Source organism: Megachile rotundata, chromosome 8 (genome assembly GCF_050947335.1).
Source record: "Megachile rotundata isolate GNS110a chromosome 8, iyMegRotu1, whole genome shotgun sequence".
Classification (NCBI taxonomy): Eukaryota; Metazoa; Arthropoda; class Insecta; order Hymenoptera; family Megachilidae; genus Megachile; species Megachile rotundata.
The window spans coordinates 15,563,996-15,578,080 of record NC_134990.1 but is presented as its reverse complement, the minus strand read 5'-3'; the positions used below and the strand labels follow the sequence as shown (position 1 = coordinate 15,578,080).

The window sequence follows — 14,085 nt, the reverse complement described above, 5'->3', positions numbered from 1 at the left end:
TGACGTAAGTAACGCATTAAATTCGAGATGCAGAGCTTAAAAATACTGCAGGAATGTACTCCTGACTGCGAATTAAAAAATTCCGTCCATTCATCATCGAACAGCTGTTCAAATTGGAGATTGCAGAAAATTGTGTTTAACAAGCGCGTTTACGATAATGATAGTTAATAGTCTCTTTTAGATTTTTCAGATATATTAGGTATTTTCCTGCAGCGTTCAGAAAATGATTCTTTACGATAAAGACGGCTGTAACACGACATAACGTTGGAACGGGGCAGAATTGGAAGACACATAAAAGAGCATTTAATTAATTAAGTTCTATACTTTTCGCGGAATATGAACTTTGCTCTCAATTAAAAGTTATATGAACGAACAACAGAGTACGGAGAGAATTCTTTCGCTTGTATCTGCCTTTTACTTTTCTGAATTTGCGGAAAATCTCTTTGCGCTCGAGAGGTGACTCACCGTTATATTTAATACAATAATTTTAAACAAGCATTTTTTAACATGACACGTGTGATGTATAAACATAGTGAAGAAAAAATAACCTGAAGAAAATTCATTTAACTTTTTAACTAAGTTTTAAAGTTGCCGTTTGTAAACAAGGGTGCGAAGGGTTAATGCGACTATGGTTCTCCACCTCGTGACAATTCTACAATTTCGAAATCTTTGAATTACCAAATTTAGAAAAACAAGACCAGGGGATTTGAACGATAATAGTATTAAAGTTAGTGAGAAGTTTTCACGGCGAACGGGCGTGTGTTTGATAAGTGACGAAAAAGAATTCCGGTACAAATACAATTATCAGCCACTGGAGGATATCGATATCGCCGGCTGGTGGTATCGCAGCAGTGGACGTCACTGAAATGACTAATGAGAGTAACAACAAGAAACAACAAAAGAGGCAAAAGAGTTCTCTTCCCGTCACCGATAATCGCCTCTCGACAAAATGTTTTCCCTTTGTCGAAGATCTGTAATCGTTATCTGATTCCTGTTCCACATTGTACGACAAGTTACCGAAACTCTTGTGATTAATTGCCGATTTCGATAACGCGTGTGTACATTGTACGTAATCGTGGGATTAAGGTGGTCACAGATAAGTTTGCCTACAGAGAGACAATGAATCATGCAAAAAGGTCCCGTCACATGATCTGCATACACACACGCACACGCGTCATGAGAGTAGATTAGGATGTCACATGACAACTTCGCGTTACATCCCGATGATTGTCGCTACTTTTTTTCCAGCTGTTTCACGAGGAAATATAATATGCGTGAAAAGACTGCGACGTGTTTTCACGAGAACGGTAATTAATACTAATATCGTCAATTAATGTTTTAATTTGTCTAAAATGAAGTTGTTAAGTTTATTCTATTTTTACCGGGCGTTTAATGGATTATTTCTTTCCTCCGTAGGCGGTGAATCGATACCACTCGCGTAATTAGCGCGTTAAAGTCGTTCGTAATCGGCTCCGCAATTTACAAATATTCGAACAGGAAAAATTTCAAAGAACGTTAATATGTGACAAAGGTAACTTTCTTTGGCACGTAATAACACGTTAATTATTACGTTGATAACGAACACGTGTATTAAGATACGATTTATGAAGTATTTTACATAGAAATGGTTATTAAAGTTTGCTATAAATCATCCTATTTAAAACTTATCTTCTCCGCTCGCTGTTATGTAACATATTGATTAAACAACGTGCATATGTCGATAGAAACGAACTAAAAACTCCTTAGACAATTTGCTCTTTATCAGTAGACGTAAACACGAGTGCAACAAAGATTTTAACAGACTCAAAATAGACGGCTCGTAAATGGTTTAAGTTAGGTAACATTCCTTAATTAACGCCAGCCGTTTGTTTGCAAGCATCTCGTCGAGATTCGAACTGGTTCTAAATCAGATTGACACGCAATCGCGAATCCACGTCTGCGGTAAATAAAAAATAAGGAGGAATAAATAGAACTAATTCATCACTTCTTTAACGCGATGACAGATGGCAAGCGTCCTCTGTTTGTCGTTATTTCTTTTCCATCCGATGACTCGGTATTATTCGAAACAATTAGAGAGTCACGTTCAAAGTTATCGCATTTTAAAACGCGATTAAAGTCGTGACCTTTAATGTCGAATCTTGAACGTCGATCATAACACAGAACCTAGCTACGGTACTGTTGTTACAATTAACCCGGAAAGAAACTTTGAGACACAGATACCTTTTGTTCTATAATTAAAGTTGACTCAGTTTCGAACGAATTTTGTCCTCGAGTTGAGATTGGTCAGTTACCTTTAATTATAAATTGGCAAGGTTCAGAGTGGTGGAAATAATCGAGGTCCCACCACTCGGATCCCTTCCAGTTCGAAAGAGGAAGGTCGATTTTAAAGAGACAAGTGTTCATCATGAATATGCAATAACCTCACGATCCTGAATACCGAATTCACGGACAAGAAAATCGGTGATCGTTCCTGAAAGTGAGGTAGGTAAGTAGCAGAACTGTTCACGCGCTGAATGTCTGCGTTTACCATTATCTCGGCCTTGACCTACACGCTTTGCGATCCGCGTTTTAACGCATTACGATTAACGAGCACCGTTTTTCTTTCGAGTCCCTTTCTCGATTCTTCGTGAGACAGAAAGTGCGGAAGTTTACATTTCATATTCTTTGAATACTATGTTGCAATTCTAATTTCCCACGGTGAACGCTTTGTAAATACGGACTTAGGTCATCGAGCGCTGCGACTTAGACTACGGTTAACGTGGAGACCGGGTTGGATCTGTATTACGTAGCGAGTCAAATAGGAACATGTTTGTAAGTAACAGATGTAAATAGGATAGTGGGCGTTTGGAATATGCATGGCACAGAAACCTGTCCAACGAAAAAAATGAAATTTCATCACATTCGCCGAGGAAGGAATACAAGAAGATGCAACGTGTGCAGATTAATGCAAGGACGGAGAAAAAGTAAATTTTGAGGAAGTATATAGGTCACTTTTATCTCGAGTGTGTGTAAACTCGATAACAAACCGCCATCTTGCTTTCACGAACCTGAATATTTTATATTCCGGAACGAATATCGCTCATGTTTATTCAGACTCGAAACAAGTGCTCGATATTTTGTTATTGCATTATCGTATGCCAATTGGAATTATTCCTTGAACAAAGTTCAATCGAGAGTGCATTTGAACCTATCTTTCCTCAGAGACGGATAAGTTCGTTCCGAAAAATTTGAAGACCGAGTTGGAGGATCCAAGCTTGATTTTAGGTTCATGGAATATTAACCGATGAAAGTTCGAGAAGGTTGCATTTCCTTTCCACGCGACAGCCTCCACGTCGAGGCGTTAACTCTGATTTTGTTGGCTTTGTTCGCGAGAGCCACTCGGACTGCTCACGTGACGTGTACCTCTCGCCTCGAGCACGTGACAGGCACGTGGTGCAAGCATGTGTGTACGTTTCACCCAGAAGTGTTGGTTGGACGCGAACTTATGCGAGCAATGGGCGATGTGTCACGCGGATCGTTCGACCCGCTAGCTAACGTGTTCGCGGACACGTATAGACACTCGTGCACACACCTCCCGAAGTTATTCGAAAAGAAAGAATAAATTTTCACTTCCGTTTATTCTTGGATCCTCTGGCAACCTTTATTTGCAAAACAAATGCTTAAGCTTGAAAATTTATGAATTAGACAATGAAGAGGACAAGGTAATGAACTTAGGAGAGTCTGACTACATATGTTCGTTTCCACTGTGGCGACACATTAAGAAACCTAGATTGTCACGATATCGTATCGTTCTTTTTATCTCGTCCTCGGTACAATTACCTTCAACCTCTTTCTTTCTCGCTCATTTTTTCAATGATATCTTTGTCTCGATTCCCTCGCTCAATTAGCAAACGGATAGCTTCCACCTACAAGTAACATTCGAAAGAAATAACACTTGGTTAGAAACTGAATAAATACGGGAATCGAGGTTGTCTTTATCTCGTCGATCAAACATCCAGTGTTTCATCGAAATCAATCGTCAACCTGTATATTCGAAAACGTGACGAAAACTTTCCTGAATTGCATTTTACATTCGACGCGTCGAGGTAAACTGCGGTTATTTACAGCCCTGTCAATGGAGTCTTTCAGAGACCGTATAACAGAAAATCTACATAGTACGTGCACGTTAGAATGCAAATTTCAAATGTCAGAAAAACAACATGTGTATCTGTTCGTAGAATATATTGGTTGTTCAGCTGTGCCGCTGAGATATTATCACTTTACTGCTTTGTTGAATTTCGCGAATAACGTTCCACTGCGAACGAGAATACTGGAAAAATATAGAACGAGAGCGTTGAAAGAGTTAAAAAAGGATTTGCTAACAGGAATAAAAAGATGGTCACTCAAAAGACAGTCGCTTGATTATAAACCGTAACAAATAGGTAATGGAAAATTGAATCGAAGGATGAAAAATTGATCGCCTTGAAAATAAGTCTCGTTGGCATTTGTCGAAATAGCGACACGCGCCGTGAATAATTTTTGGCAAGTTTCCAAAAGGAGCAAAGTGGTCGCGAATTCGGTCAATTGGCCAGGCTTTACGCGAAGTTAAACGAACGAAATATCGAGTGTCCGTTTCGCGGGATGTCGGATCTTCGTAAGAGGTTGACTGATCTAGGAAAGCCAGTTGTTCCGGACATCAGCATCGCCGCCTTGTTTCCGGTAATAGAGGCAATCAAATGTGTTCGTCTTATTCTCGAACGCTAATTTAACGAACGTTCGTCCTTGCCAACGGATTATTTTTCCGCTTTAATATATCACACGTGCGATCGAAGGCTACCAACGCGAACTGTCATTAATTATCAGACATTAAACGACGATTATCGATGAACCTTTTCCTTCGCGACGCAGAACGTGCATCTGTTATATTAAGCAATTACATTATTATTCTTTACGAATGCGGGAATGATTACCGCACGAGGACCGAAAGGAAAGTTTCTTTTTATCATAAATATTTTACTGTATTTAAAATCTCCTTGACATGAAATCTAACACTCTCATGTACAGTTGTAATTTAGGGATGTGAGAGGAAATGGAGGAGTCGTCCTTGTGTGCAACTAGGTTTTGCCTAGGTCCCAAAATCGATAAGAGCTTAAACTCTTTCCTGAACTCTTTGCTCCCTCTAAATTTTTTCTAAGCTAGTATTTCTGAATTTCCTCCTCCTAGACTTCACCTCGATTTTAACCCTTCCCTCCAAGGGAACCTTTCAAAACCTCCCTTCTTCCCTTATCTTCACTCGAATGTACCTACTAAGATCTTGTTTCACACCTCGCACAATAATCCTACCGCCCTCTTACAGCCGTGCGGCTAACTCGATTAATTTTCACCTTATCGGTAACTCAGAGAGCGACATTCACAGAATTAAACAAACAACGTTTTGCAATAAGTAACAAATCTAGATTGTTTCACTGAACACATGGTTTCGAGAATTGACGCGTTGGAGCAGCATGTGCCGAGGAGTCACATGTCGAAAGAGGTGCAATTCAAAAAGAAGGGGTGAAGTACGCGTGACCGTCCGAGGGGCTTCGAGCAACCGGTGTCATTAATTGGATCACGATGAAAATACATTTTAAGGTCAGCAGATTACCGGAACAATGTCATTCGTTCGTCGAAGCCCCTGCTGGAACGATGGATTTCACCCACAAACGAGTTTACCAGATTCTGTTGTCGATTTTGGATCCATTGGTATCTGGATCGGCTAACGAAACGGTGGACGATGAAGCGTAAAGGATCGGTTCTCTTTCAAAGATAATTAAAAACCTCGTAGTGAACGTGTACGGGGTTCGTTCAATCGAGTTCGTTCTGTATTTTTGATAAAAATCATCATGAAATCAAGTTGTAGCAGATCGAAATCAGAGTACGATCTCTCTTCCGTGAAATTGAACGAACTCGATGATCTCCTGCATGGGAAACGGTTGAAATTGTCAAGAACATCGTTTCGCGTAAGTTTTGAAGTGTCTCGAGTGTACCGATATTAATATTAAAAATGTTACAAGAGTAATCACTGTGTTGAAAAAATGAATTTGTGCGCTCGCAATTATAAAAAATTTTATATTTAATATTGTGAAAATTTCCTAAAGCGAATACCGTGAAATTTTGAACGCTGATTAAATCTCACCCCCACAGTTAAACGACGCGGAAGACATTCTGAATACAAACGAAAATGAGTCGGAAGAGAAACCGGATTACTTTCCGAATTGTGACGCGTCCGTGTGGATGAGATCATGTGAAAAGGAAGTGATAGAGCCAATACCTGGCAAGGTGACAGGGAAGATACCATGCTGGTTGAAAGGTACGTTGTTGAGGAACGGACCAGGTAGTTTGAAGGTTGGGGAATACAGTTTCAACCACCTGTTCGATAGCTCAGCTCTATTGCACCGGTACGTCTGCAACAAAGAATGAACAACATTGACGTCCAAGGAATTTCATTTCCGCGTGATTTAATGCGCTTTCTAAACGATAGATTTGCCATTGCCGATGGGAAAGTAACGTATCAGTGCAGATTCGTTCAGACGGATGTCTACAAGAAGAACAAAGCTGCACAGAGGATAGTCGTTACCGAGTTTGGCACAAAAGCGGTGCCAGATCCCTGCAAAAGTATCTTTCAAAGGTACGGATTTCAGGGACTTCGAAGTTAAATAATATACAACAGTGTGATTATTCAGGATTGCGGCGGTGTTTACGCCTGGGGAAGATTCTGACAATTCGATGATATCTGTCTATCCATTTGGCGACGAGTATTACACGTTTGCTGAGACGGCAGTGATTCATCGTATCGATCCAGAAACTTTGGAAACCAAGGGCAAGGTACGAGAAACATTATAACATAGATTTAGTAATATCAAAATGTATACGTTCCGTAAATTAATTTTCTTAATCTTTATAGGTGAACGTATCTGACTACGTTCGCATCGTAAATCACACATCACACCCTCACGTGATGAACGACGGCACCGTTTACAATCTAGGTTTAAGCGTAACTCCTCGAGGACCTATGTACAATATCGTATGCTTTTCTCCCAGTCGAATTATCGTCGGTTAGTTTCTTTCTACACTTCATTCCTGACTATCGAATCTTCTCGTTAACAAATTTGATCAGACGATTCAGGGGACGAGCAAGAATTATCGATGTTCGATCAAGCTGTCGTCGTCGCCAGTGTTCCATCGAGATGGTTGCTGAATCCTTCCTACATGCACACCTTTGGAATCACAGAGAACTATTTCATAATCGTCGAACAACCTCTAGCAGTCTCTCTGACCACCGTATTGTCTTGCAAAGTGAAGCAACAGCCGATGCATGCTGCTCTTAAATGGCACGAGAATGAAAACGTGCGTTTAAAGTTGCGGTCATCCTCATTTTCGTATTCGGGTTATGCAAGATCCTCAAAGGTTTTTTGTCTTTTCGCAGACCTTCATACACGTGGTCTCGAAGGAAACTGGGTCATTGGAGAGGACGTTTATTTCGGAGGCATTTTTCTTCCTTCACATCATCAATCAATTCGAAACTCGTGATCGTGATTACATAGTCCTGGACATTTGTTGCTACCGCGATGCGAAGATGTTGGACTGTTTATTCGTGGATGCGATGAAGGTGACAATCGATGTAAATGGAAATACAGCTTAGAAATACACGCAGTAATTATTTTTCTGATTATGTCCACAGAACTTACATAAGAATCCCGATTATGCTAAGATGTTTAGAGGTAGACCTTTGCGATTCGTGCTGCCAATGAAACGTCCACAGTCCGACGTGCCATTAGAGTACAACCTGATCACCGCCAAAACGGTGAATCAGGGTCTCGAGTCTTTTCAAGACGTTACCGACGTCAAAAATCGTTCGGAGATTATCGACGGATCAAAGGTAGAAAATCCTGTCGACGTTAGTAAAGAAAAGAGACACGACAGCAAGAATATTCTTCGACGAAGAGCGGCTGCTCACAGGCTTCCGGATGGCAACATTGTCGTGAAACCAGAACTTCTTTGCGATTTAGGCTGCGAAACACCGAGACTCAACTACGATTCGTATCTTGGCAGGGAGTACCGGTACTTCTATGCGATTTCCAGCGACGTGGACTTGGAAAATCCTGGAACGGTGATGACATTTTCCACGTGTTCTTGGTATTTCTTAGTCTGTCTTGTAAAGGTATAATGTTTCACAGATCATCAAGGTGGATATTTTGGAAAAGACGAGAAAAACATGGTGCGAGAAGAACGTTTATCCCAGCGAACCCATTTTTGTACCTGACCCCAATGGCAAAGTGAGTAAAACGAACATTGGCGCAAGCTCGTTCATTTTGTGTATTGGTTTCACTGAATTCAGACAGAAGACGACGGTGTGGTGTTAAGCGCAATCGTGTGGTCGGATATAGAGACACGGGTTGGTCTGCTGATTCTAGACAGCGTGACTCTTACGGAAATTGCAAGAGCCACCTTCGACACTCCTGGCCCGGTGCCAAAATGCTTACATGGCTGGTTTACTTTGGACAAATAAAATAACGCGAGACAAATAATGCGTCTTTGTCTACCGCCAAAAACGAAGCGTATATTCCAAAAGTATGCGATGCGTATCGTAGAAAATTGTCTGACATAATAGATATTAGCTACCTTCCTTAAAATCATTGCAACGTAAGATTATAGGTATACAAGATTTGTACAACGGTGAAAAGTATCGACTGCACAATATTGTAAATAATATAATAAATTATTTAATGTCGTTTCCCGATCGTACACTGTGTACTTATACTTGGTGATTACTGGTCACGCCAGGAACTCGGTAAAGCGTGACACACAGGATTAATTTACAATAAAATGGGATGCATCGTGAAACTATAACGTCGGATGGAATGTAAAATGCCCTATGAACTTTCGCTTATACCTATGTACTCGCAGATAACCGATCGTCGAAACAGAACGGTATTATCCGCATCTGGTCCTACAGTAACGTCAGAATGATTAATTAAGATATCGTTTCCAATGATGCTATCTCGTAATTAAAATAGTTTTCTACCAGAACACGGAAGATATTAAGATTCCACTTAAAACATTCCGCTCTCTCTCTCTTCGCAATGATCTAACAACATCATTGAATTTTCACGCGCGATTAACAGCGATTAACGATTAGAATAAATAGGTTTGCACAACCATGGTCAGATGAATTTTATACACTACAATAGCATTCAATATCATTCGCGATTCTTCCTTAAATTAATTAACATTACGCTAAATCACGCTTATCAAGGTCACTGACTATATCGTCTTGTCCTATAACATAATACGTTATCGATCACGATTTAGGATTGTATTGTCTAAACGAGAACAACAGTCACACAATTCACAGCATATTCCTCTGTAAACGCGAAGCTAATTCGTCGATAACGATTATTGCAGCACCAAGTTATTGTTTAATACACGATCGACGAAAAGCTTCAACGTTTCACACAGGATTCGAGCCCATGCTCTTCATGGACGATCCTGATTGAGCACTGATATCACGAAATCAAACATCATCGAAACGATCATTCGCGCATTCGCACCTGGTAACTCTCTATTCTATTATTTTACGAGGAATACAGTGGATAAAAATTAGATAAAGAACCATCTAAGTCGGTGAAGAACAACTTGATTAGACTCTGATGTGAATCTTCGGTACCGAGAGTCCTTCCAGTTGAAATCAAGAGCAACAGTTCGAAAACGATTTCGTTGGCGATGAGCAACCCTTGCACAAGCTAATTCAGTTCAAATTTGATTATAAAAGACGAACGTCATAGTCCGTAAAGGTCAATAAACTTACAATTCTAGCCCGCGTAAGAAAGGGTAACTCATCACGGTGTAAATTCTATAGAATTTTTAAACTACAGTATACGTTTTCGAAGCCGTAAAAACATCGGCGGTAATCTTGTCCCGAGATTTTAAGTACGAGAGAAGTTTAAAAGCGGTTTCGATCGACTTGTTGCTCGAGTTTCGTTGACATTCACGATAGTGGGAGGAAGGAATGGGATAATTTTGTTTAAAAAACACGTCCGTCTATCGCATCGTTCACAGGCCGCGTCGCGCGTCTCACAACACGACTATCACATTTTTGTTTCTACTTATCTCCCTAGAATATCTTTCTCTCTCTCTTTCTCTCGTTTCAACATTCAGACTTTTTCAACTTTCTCACAATCGACGGAAGCTATAGAGTTCATCGTGCTAGCGTTCTTGCTCTCAGTGTCCGTTTCGCTCTTCGCGATGCTGGATGTCGAGACACCGATGTGATTCTCAACGTGCATGGGCAAGATTCCAGCGTTCGCGTCCTCTATCGCTTTCCTTAGCTGTGAAAGTAATACAGAGTTTCAAACAGAGTCAAAAACTTTCTCAGTTCATGATACTTGAGTGGTAAAAATTCAGGTAGTTCAATTCCAGTGTATATTGTTTAAGCAATTCGAAGAATTTACGTTGATATTTATACCTTCCGGTTTCAGTAACAAGTATCATAAACTTCTAAACCTCTTCAACGCCCTCCACACGAAGAAGAGATTAAAGAACAGGTATTTCTATCTCGAACGCACCTCTTTCAGTCCAACAACCCCGACCAGCCTTCCAATGGCTGTTACATAGGCATGATTCACGCCCACCATACTGAACAGGCTGTGCACCTTCAACAGAGACGTCCTTTCGACCAGTTGAAACGGTGCTGGGTCGATGTGGCACCTAGAGAAATCCACCTCCAACGCCATCTCGCTTTCCTCCCATCTCTTCTGATCCTCCGCGGACATGTCTATCACTCTCTCTCGAGGCTATCGATGCGAACAAATTCATATGTCATCCCACGTTTATTATAACGCCAGAGTTTATTGTAACCAGAGACACAGCAGTGTTTACCAATTGTACTTTCTTCGAGGTGGCTGGACTAGGTGCTAACATGGGTGTATGAGGTGCGACCTCTTGACTGTCGCGCCTCACACCAGCTCTGGAACCTAATTCCGGATCGGGATCCACGTCCTGTAAGGTGGCAGACTTGCGGAAGATCGCCTCGAAGGCCAGACGTATCCTGGAAGAGTAACGGTTCAGACATCGTGGGAAAACCAGTTTTCCTCGTAGAAGTGACGGGGGATAATAAGCGCCGTATGATGGTGTAACAGATGAGAAGCTGGTTCGAAGAATTACAGAACAAAAAAATACTCTATGTTCCTCCCAACGTTCCACCTTCAGATTTGCTCTTTCATGAAATTGCCATTACACGAAAATTGCCATTTTAATAATAGAAAGACGCCTATGTGTTTACAATTCCTTTAGCAAAGATGATCAGACTTCCAGCCAACTTCTCGCAGCGCGCATAATTTCTAGAATCCACCGTGTATCGCGTCTTATTTTTACCGCTTACAAACTCGTTTCCTAGTCACAAGTTTTACCTGCTCTCCGCCCCGGTGACAGTCGTGTACGGAGTAACCGCTGGACTGACCAGCGGGCTGAATCCTTTCAACGTGAAAGAGTTGGTTTTCTTCAGGATCGACTTCTTCGGTTGCGAGCCAAATACCGGAGAATGGTAAGTGTGCTAAAAGACGACGAAAGTGAATCGAGGGTACCCAGGCGATGACGCAGGATAACATAGTTAATTGAGCAAATAGACACAATTAGGTGTACGTTGACGTCAACTAGGTGTGACTCACGTGGTCAGGAGCTGTTCCGTTGCTCGGTGACATTGTTAGATCGTTAACGCTTTGCCTCTGCATTTTTAAGATATCCGGTGCTGGGATCACTTCGAACCTCGATGGCCTCCTGGTTCTCTCTTGATCCCTCAATTGTCGTTCCATCTCTTCTCGAGCCCTTTCCTCGGCCTCTTTGTGCCATTTTTGGGCCACCTAAGAACACGTCGAGATCTGTTAATCCTAATCGAAACGAAGACGAGAAAATCTTGAATCCTCAGCTACCTGTAGCCTTCGTTCACGACCGATGTGTTTCTCGATCAATTTGATTAACTCCAGCCTCTGAATAGAACCAAGTAGGATCATCGAGTCTGGATTGTCAACTAAAGGAAAGCCTCGTAGTTTGCGGTTTTCCTTTAAAATTTCCTTCAACTTCTGGTAAGTGATTCCGTGCCAGATGTACCTCACGTCGCGCACCATGAAGTCCTCCACGTAAACGTTGTACATTCCTACAATCACGATTCTCGTTCGAAAATTTCGCTCCCGTGTTTCATTAAACAAGATGCCCACTGAATTACCTCTCTCACCGATCCTTTCGAGAAGCATGTTCAAGACAAATGTAGTTAAGCGAAATCTGAGAGTAGATTTGCGGAGTACGATTTACCTGAACTGGATGGCAGTAGGTCCGGCAAGTACGGTAGCTTCTTGATCAGAATGATGCTGTCGTATATGCTAGGCTGAAGGAGAGCAGCGATAGCGTTGCTGATCAAGACCGCGATCATGATGGGAACGATGTGAGTGATCTGACCAGTCATCTCGAATACGATGACGCTTACGGAGATCGTGTGGGTAACTGCACCGGAAAATGCGGCTGCACCGACGGTAGCGTAACCTCCTACGAAAAGTTTAGCCCGTTACGTGAGAATCCGAGTGTTACTTCGAGGATGAGTAGCGATAAGGAGTGGAATTTCAGTGCGACAGTAAGTGTGAATAATACTGAGGAGTATGAACATAAAGAGTATGTGACGTTAGGAATACTTAGAATCAGAGACACGGATTCGAGTGTAAAGATTACGCGGCATCAAGGAAAAAGTAAGAAGTGTCACTCCAAAATTACCTGGAACGATAGGAGTTATGATACCACCATAACGAACGCCAGTGGGAAACCACAAAGCCATAGCCTCACCCACCGCTCTACCTAGCGCAGCGCCTATTTTGAACACGGGGATGAAGATCCCCGATGGTACGGGAACCGTGGAGCTTATGATGGAAAAGATGAACTGAAATCAAAGATCTCCGTTCGATCGCGAACCTTTCGACGCTCTTTTCAGAATCTTACCGTGAAGGTACCGAAACCTAGAAGTCCGATGAAGACGTCCGTATACGCCGTGGACCAGTGTTTCACTATGTTCATTTCTTCGACTCCCAGTTCTTGTTTGGTCCAGGTGAAGTTGGTAAACAGACCGTACACTTGGTCGTGAGTGTTCAAATCACCGGCCATGAACTGGCCTAGCCCCAGGGGGAAGGATATGGACGATACCAGGAGAGAAACGATTCCAGGATACAGAAAACGACTGGAATCATCATGCACAATCATAAGCTGTGTTTGGAGAAACATAAGCGTCGGTATTAACATGTCATGATTGTTCTCAACTTGGAGAACATGATTAACTCTCCAAGAGTTAACTCCAGCATGTTAATACCGACGCATCAAACACGACCACTCACTTTTTCTGTAGAAAACTGTTCATACTCTTATTCTTCCTCATGAAGATGACATACTGCCTATGTAACCAGACGTAAAAAGCACCACATAGGCCACTGCCAACGCCGATCAAAGCGAACACGAACAGTTCTTGAGGATCAAAGGGAAAGTCCATGGTGAAGTTCGTAGCGAACATCGCGGTGATGGTCTCTTCCCTTTGAAACCAGATCGCCAGCAACCGAAACATCGTGGCGCCGCAGACAGCCGCGAAGAAACCCCGCCAGTAATTTCGCACCGCGAAATACACCGTGGTGACCTCGATGCTGAAGAGAACCCCTCCGATGGGTGCCGCGAAACACGCAGCCACCCCGACTGCACACGCCGCTGCGAGCATCTCGCAGTTTCTGCTCTCGTTCTCGTAGATGCCTTGAAAGCTGGTGACCAATTTCGACAGAAGGGTGGCTACGATACTGGCGATATGCACGAAAGGACCCTCTTTGCCTAGGGGCAAGCCGGAGCCCAGGGTGGCGGTCAAACCTATCACCTGTTAGAAATTAGGGTAGGTCTACACCGAGCTTCAAAATCATGCAGACGTAACTACTTTTAGCAGAAAACCCATTGTACAGCTAGTTGATAGATAGTTATGCATAGGAAGTTATGGTAAGCTCTCAGCTGAGTAGGACAAGATTAACCCCTTGCACTATGACTTATTTGTCAGGT

General features: G+C 42.1%; 2 protein-coding genes across 7 annotated transcripts in view; one reads left to right on the top strand and one right to left on the bottom strand.

Annotated features, from left to right (window-relative positions):
• The first annotated feature begins 4,557 nt into the window (after nucleotides 1-4,557).
• Nucleotides 4,558-8,763, top strand: ninaB (neither inactivation nor afterpotential B). 2 transcript variants are annotated; one of them, XM_076534847.1, is made up of 10 exons: nucleotides 4,558-4,698; nucleotides 6,163-6,416; nucleotides 6,500-6,646; nucleotides 6,702-6,843; nucleotides 6,923-7,073; nucleotides 7,136-7,365; nucleotides 7,445-7,627; nucleotides 7,700-8,128; nucleotides 8,196-8,294; nucleotides 8,357-8,763. In XM_076534847.1, exons 1-10 carry the CDS (start codon nucleotides 4,621-4,623, stop codon nucleotides 8,525-8,527), a joined length of 1,884 nt encoding a protein of 627 aa, XP_076390962.1. In that variant the 5' UTR covers nucleotides 4,558-4,620; the 3' UTR covers nucleotides 8,528-8,763. The 2 variants fall into 2 exon arrangements, with proteins under 2 accessions (XP_076390962.1, XP_003702796.2); XM_003702748.3 differs by lacking the exon at nucleotides 4,558-4,698 and adding an exon at nucleotides 5,096-5,978.
• ClC-a (chloride channel protein 2) overlaps nucleotides 8,719-14,085 on the bottom strand; it is a 29,626-nt gene continuing 24,259 nt past the window's right edge. For all 5 annotated transcript variants that reach the window (XM_076534840.1, XM_003702749.3, XM_076534839.1 and 2 more), the window contains 10 exons: nucleotides 13,389-13,909; nucleotides 13,000-13,234; nucleotides 12,778-12,940; nucleotides 12,325-12,555; nucleotides 11,946-12,169; nucleotides 11,685-11,876; nucleotides 11,427-11,569; nucleotides 10,897-11,065; nucleotides 10,584-10,811; nucleotides 8,719-10,346 (listed from right to left, as the gene is read on the bottom strand). In XM_076534840.1, coding sequence (XP_076390955.1) covers nucleotides 10,173-10,346; nucleotides 10,584-10,811; nucleotides 10,897-11,065; nucleotides 11,427-11,569; nucleotides 11,685-11,876; nucleotides 11,946-12,169; nucleotides 12,325-12,555; nucleotides 12,778-12,940; nucleotides 13,000-13,234; nucleotides 13,389-13,909 — 2,280 coding nt within the window. In that variant the 3' untranslated portion in view covers nucleotides 8,719-10,172. The remainder of the gene's footprint in view (nucleotides 10,347-10,583; nucleotides 10,812-10,896; nucleotides 11,066-11,426; nucleotides 11,570-11,684; nucleotides 11,877-11,945; nucleotides 12,170-12,324; nucleotides 12,556-12,777; nucleotides 12,941-12,999; nucleotides 13,235-13,388; nucleotides 13,910-14,085) is intronic.

Bases quoted from the DNA above. Each gene is read 5' to 3' on its own strand.
- ninaB (XM_003702748.3), top strand. From the start codon at position 5,862: ATGAAATCAAGTTGTAGCAGATCGAAATCAGAGTACGATCTCTCTTCC. The intron at 6,417-6,499 runs GTACGTCTGCAA...TCTAAACGATAG, and splicing joins AGCTCAGCTCTATTGCACCG to ATTTGCCATTGCCGATGGGA. The intron at 7,074-7,135 runs GTTAGTTTCTTT...AAATTTGATCAG, and splicing joins TCCCAGTCGAATTATCGTCG to ACGATTCAGGGGACGAGCAA.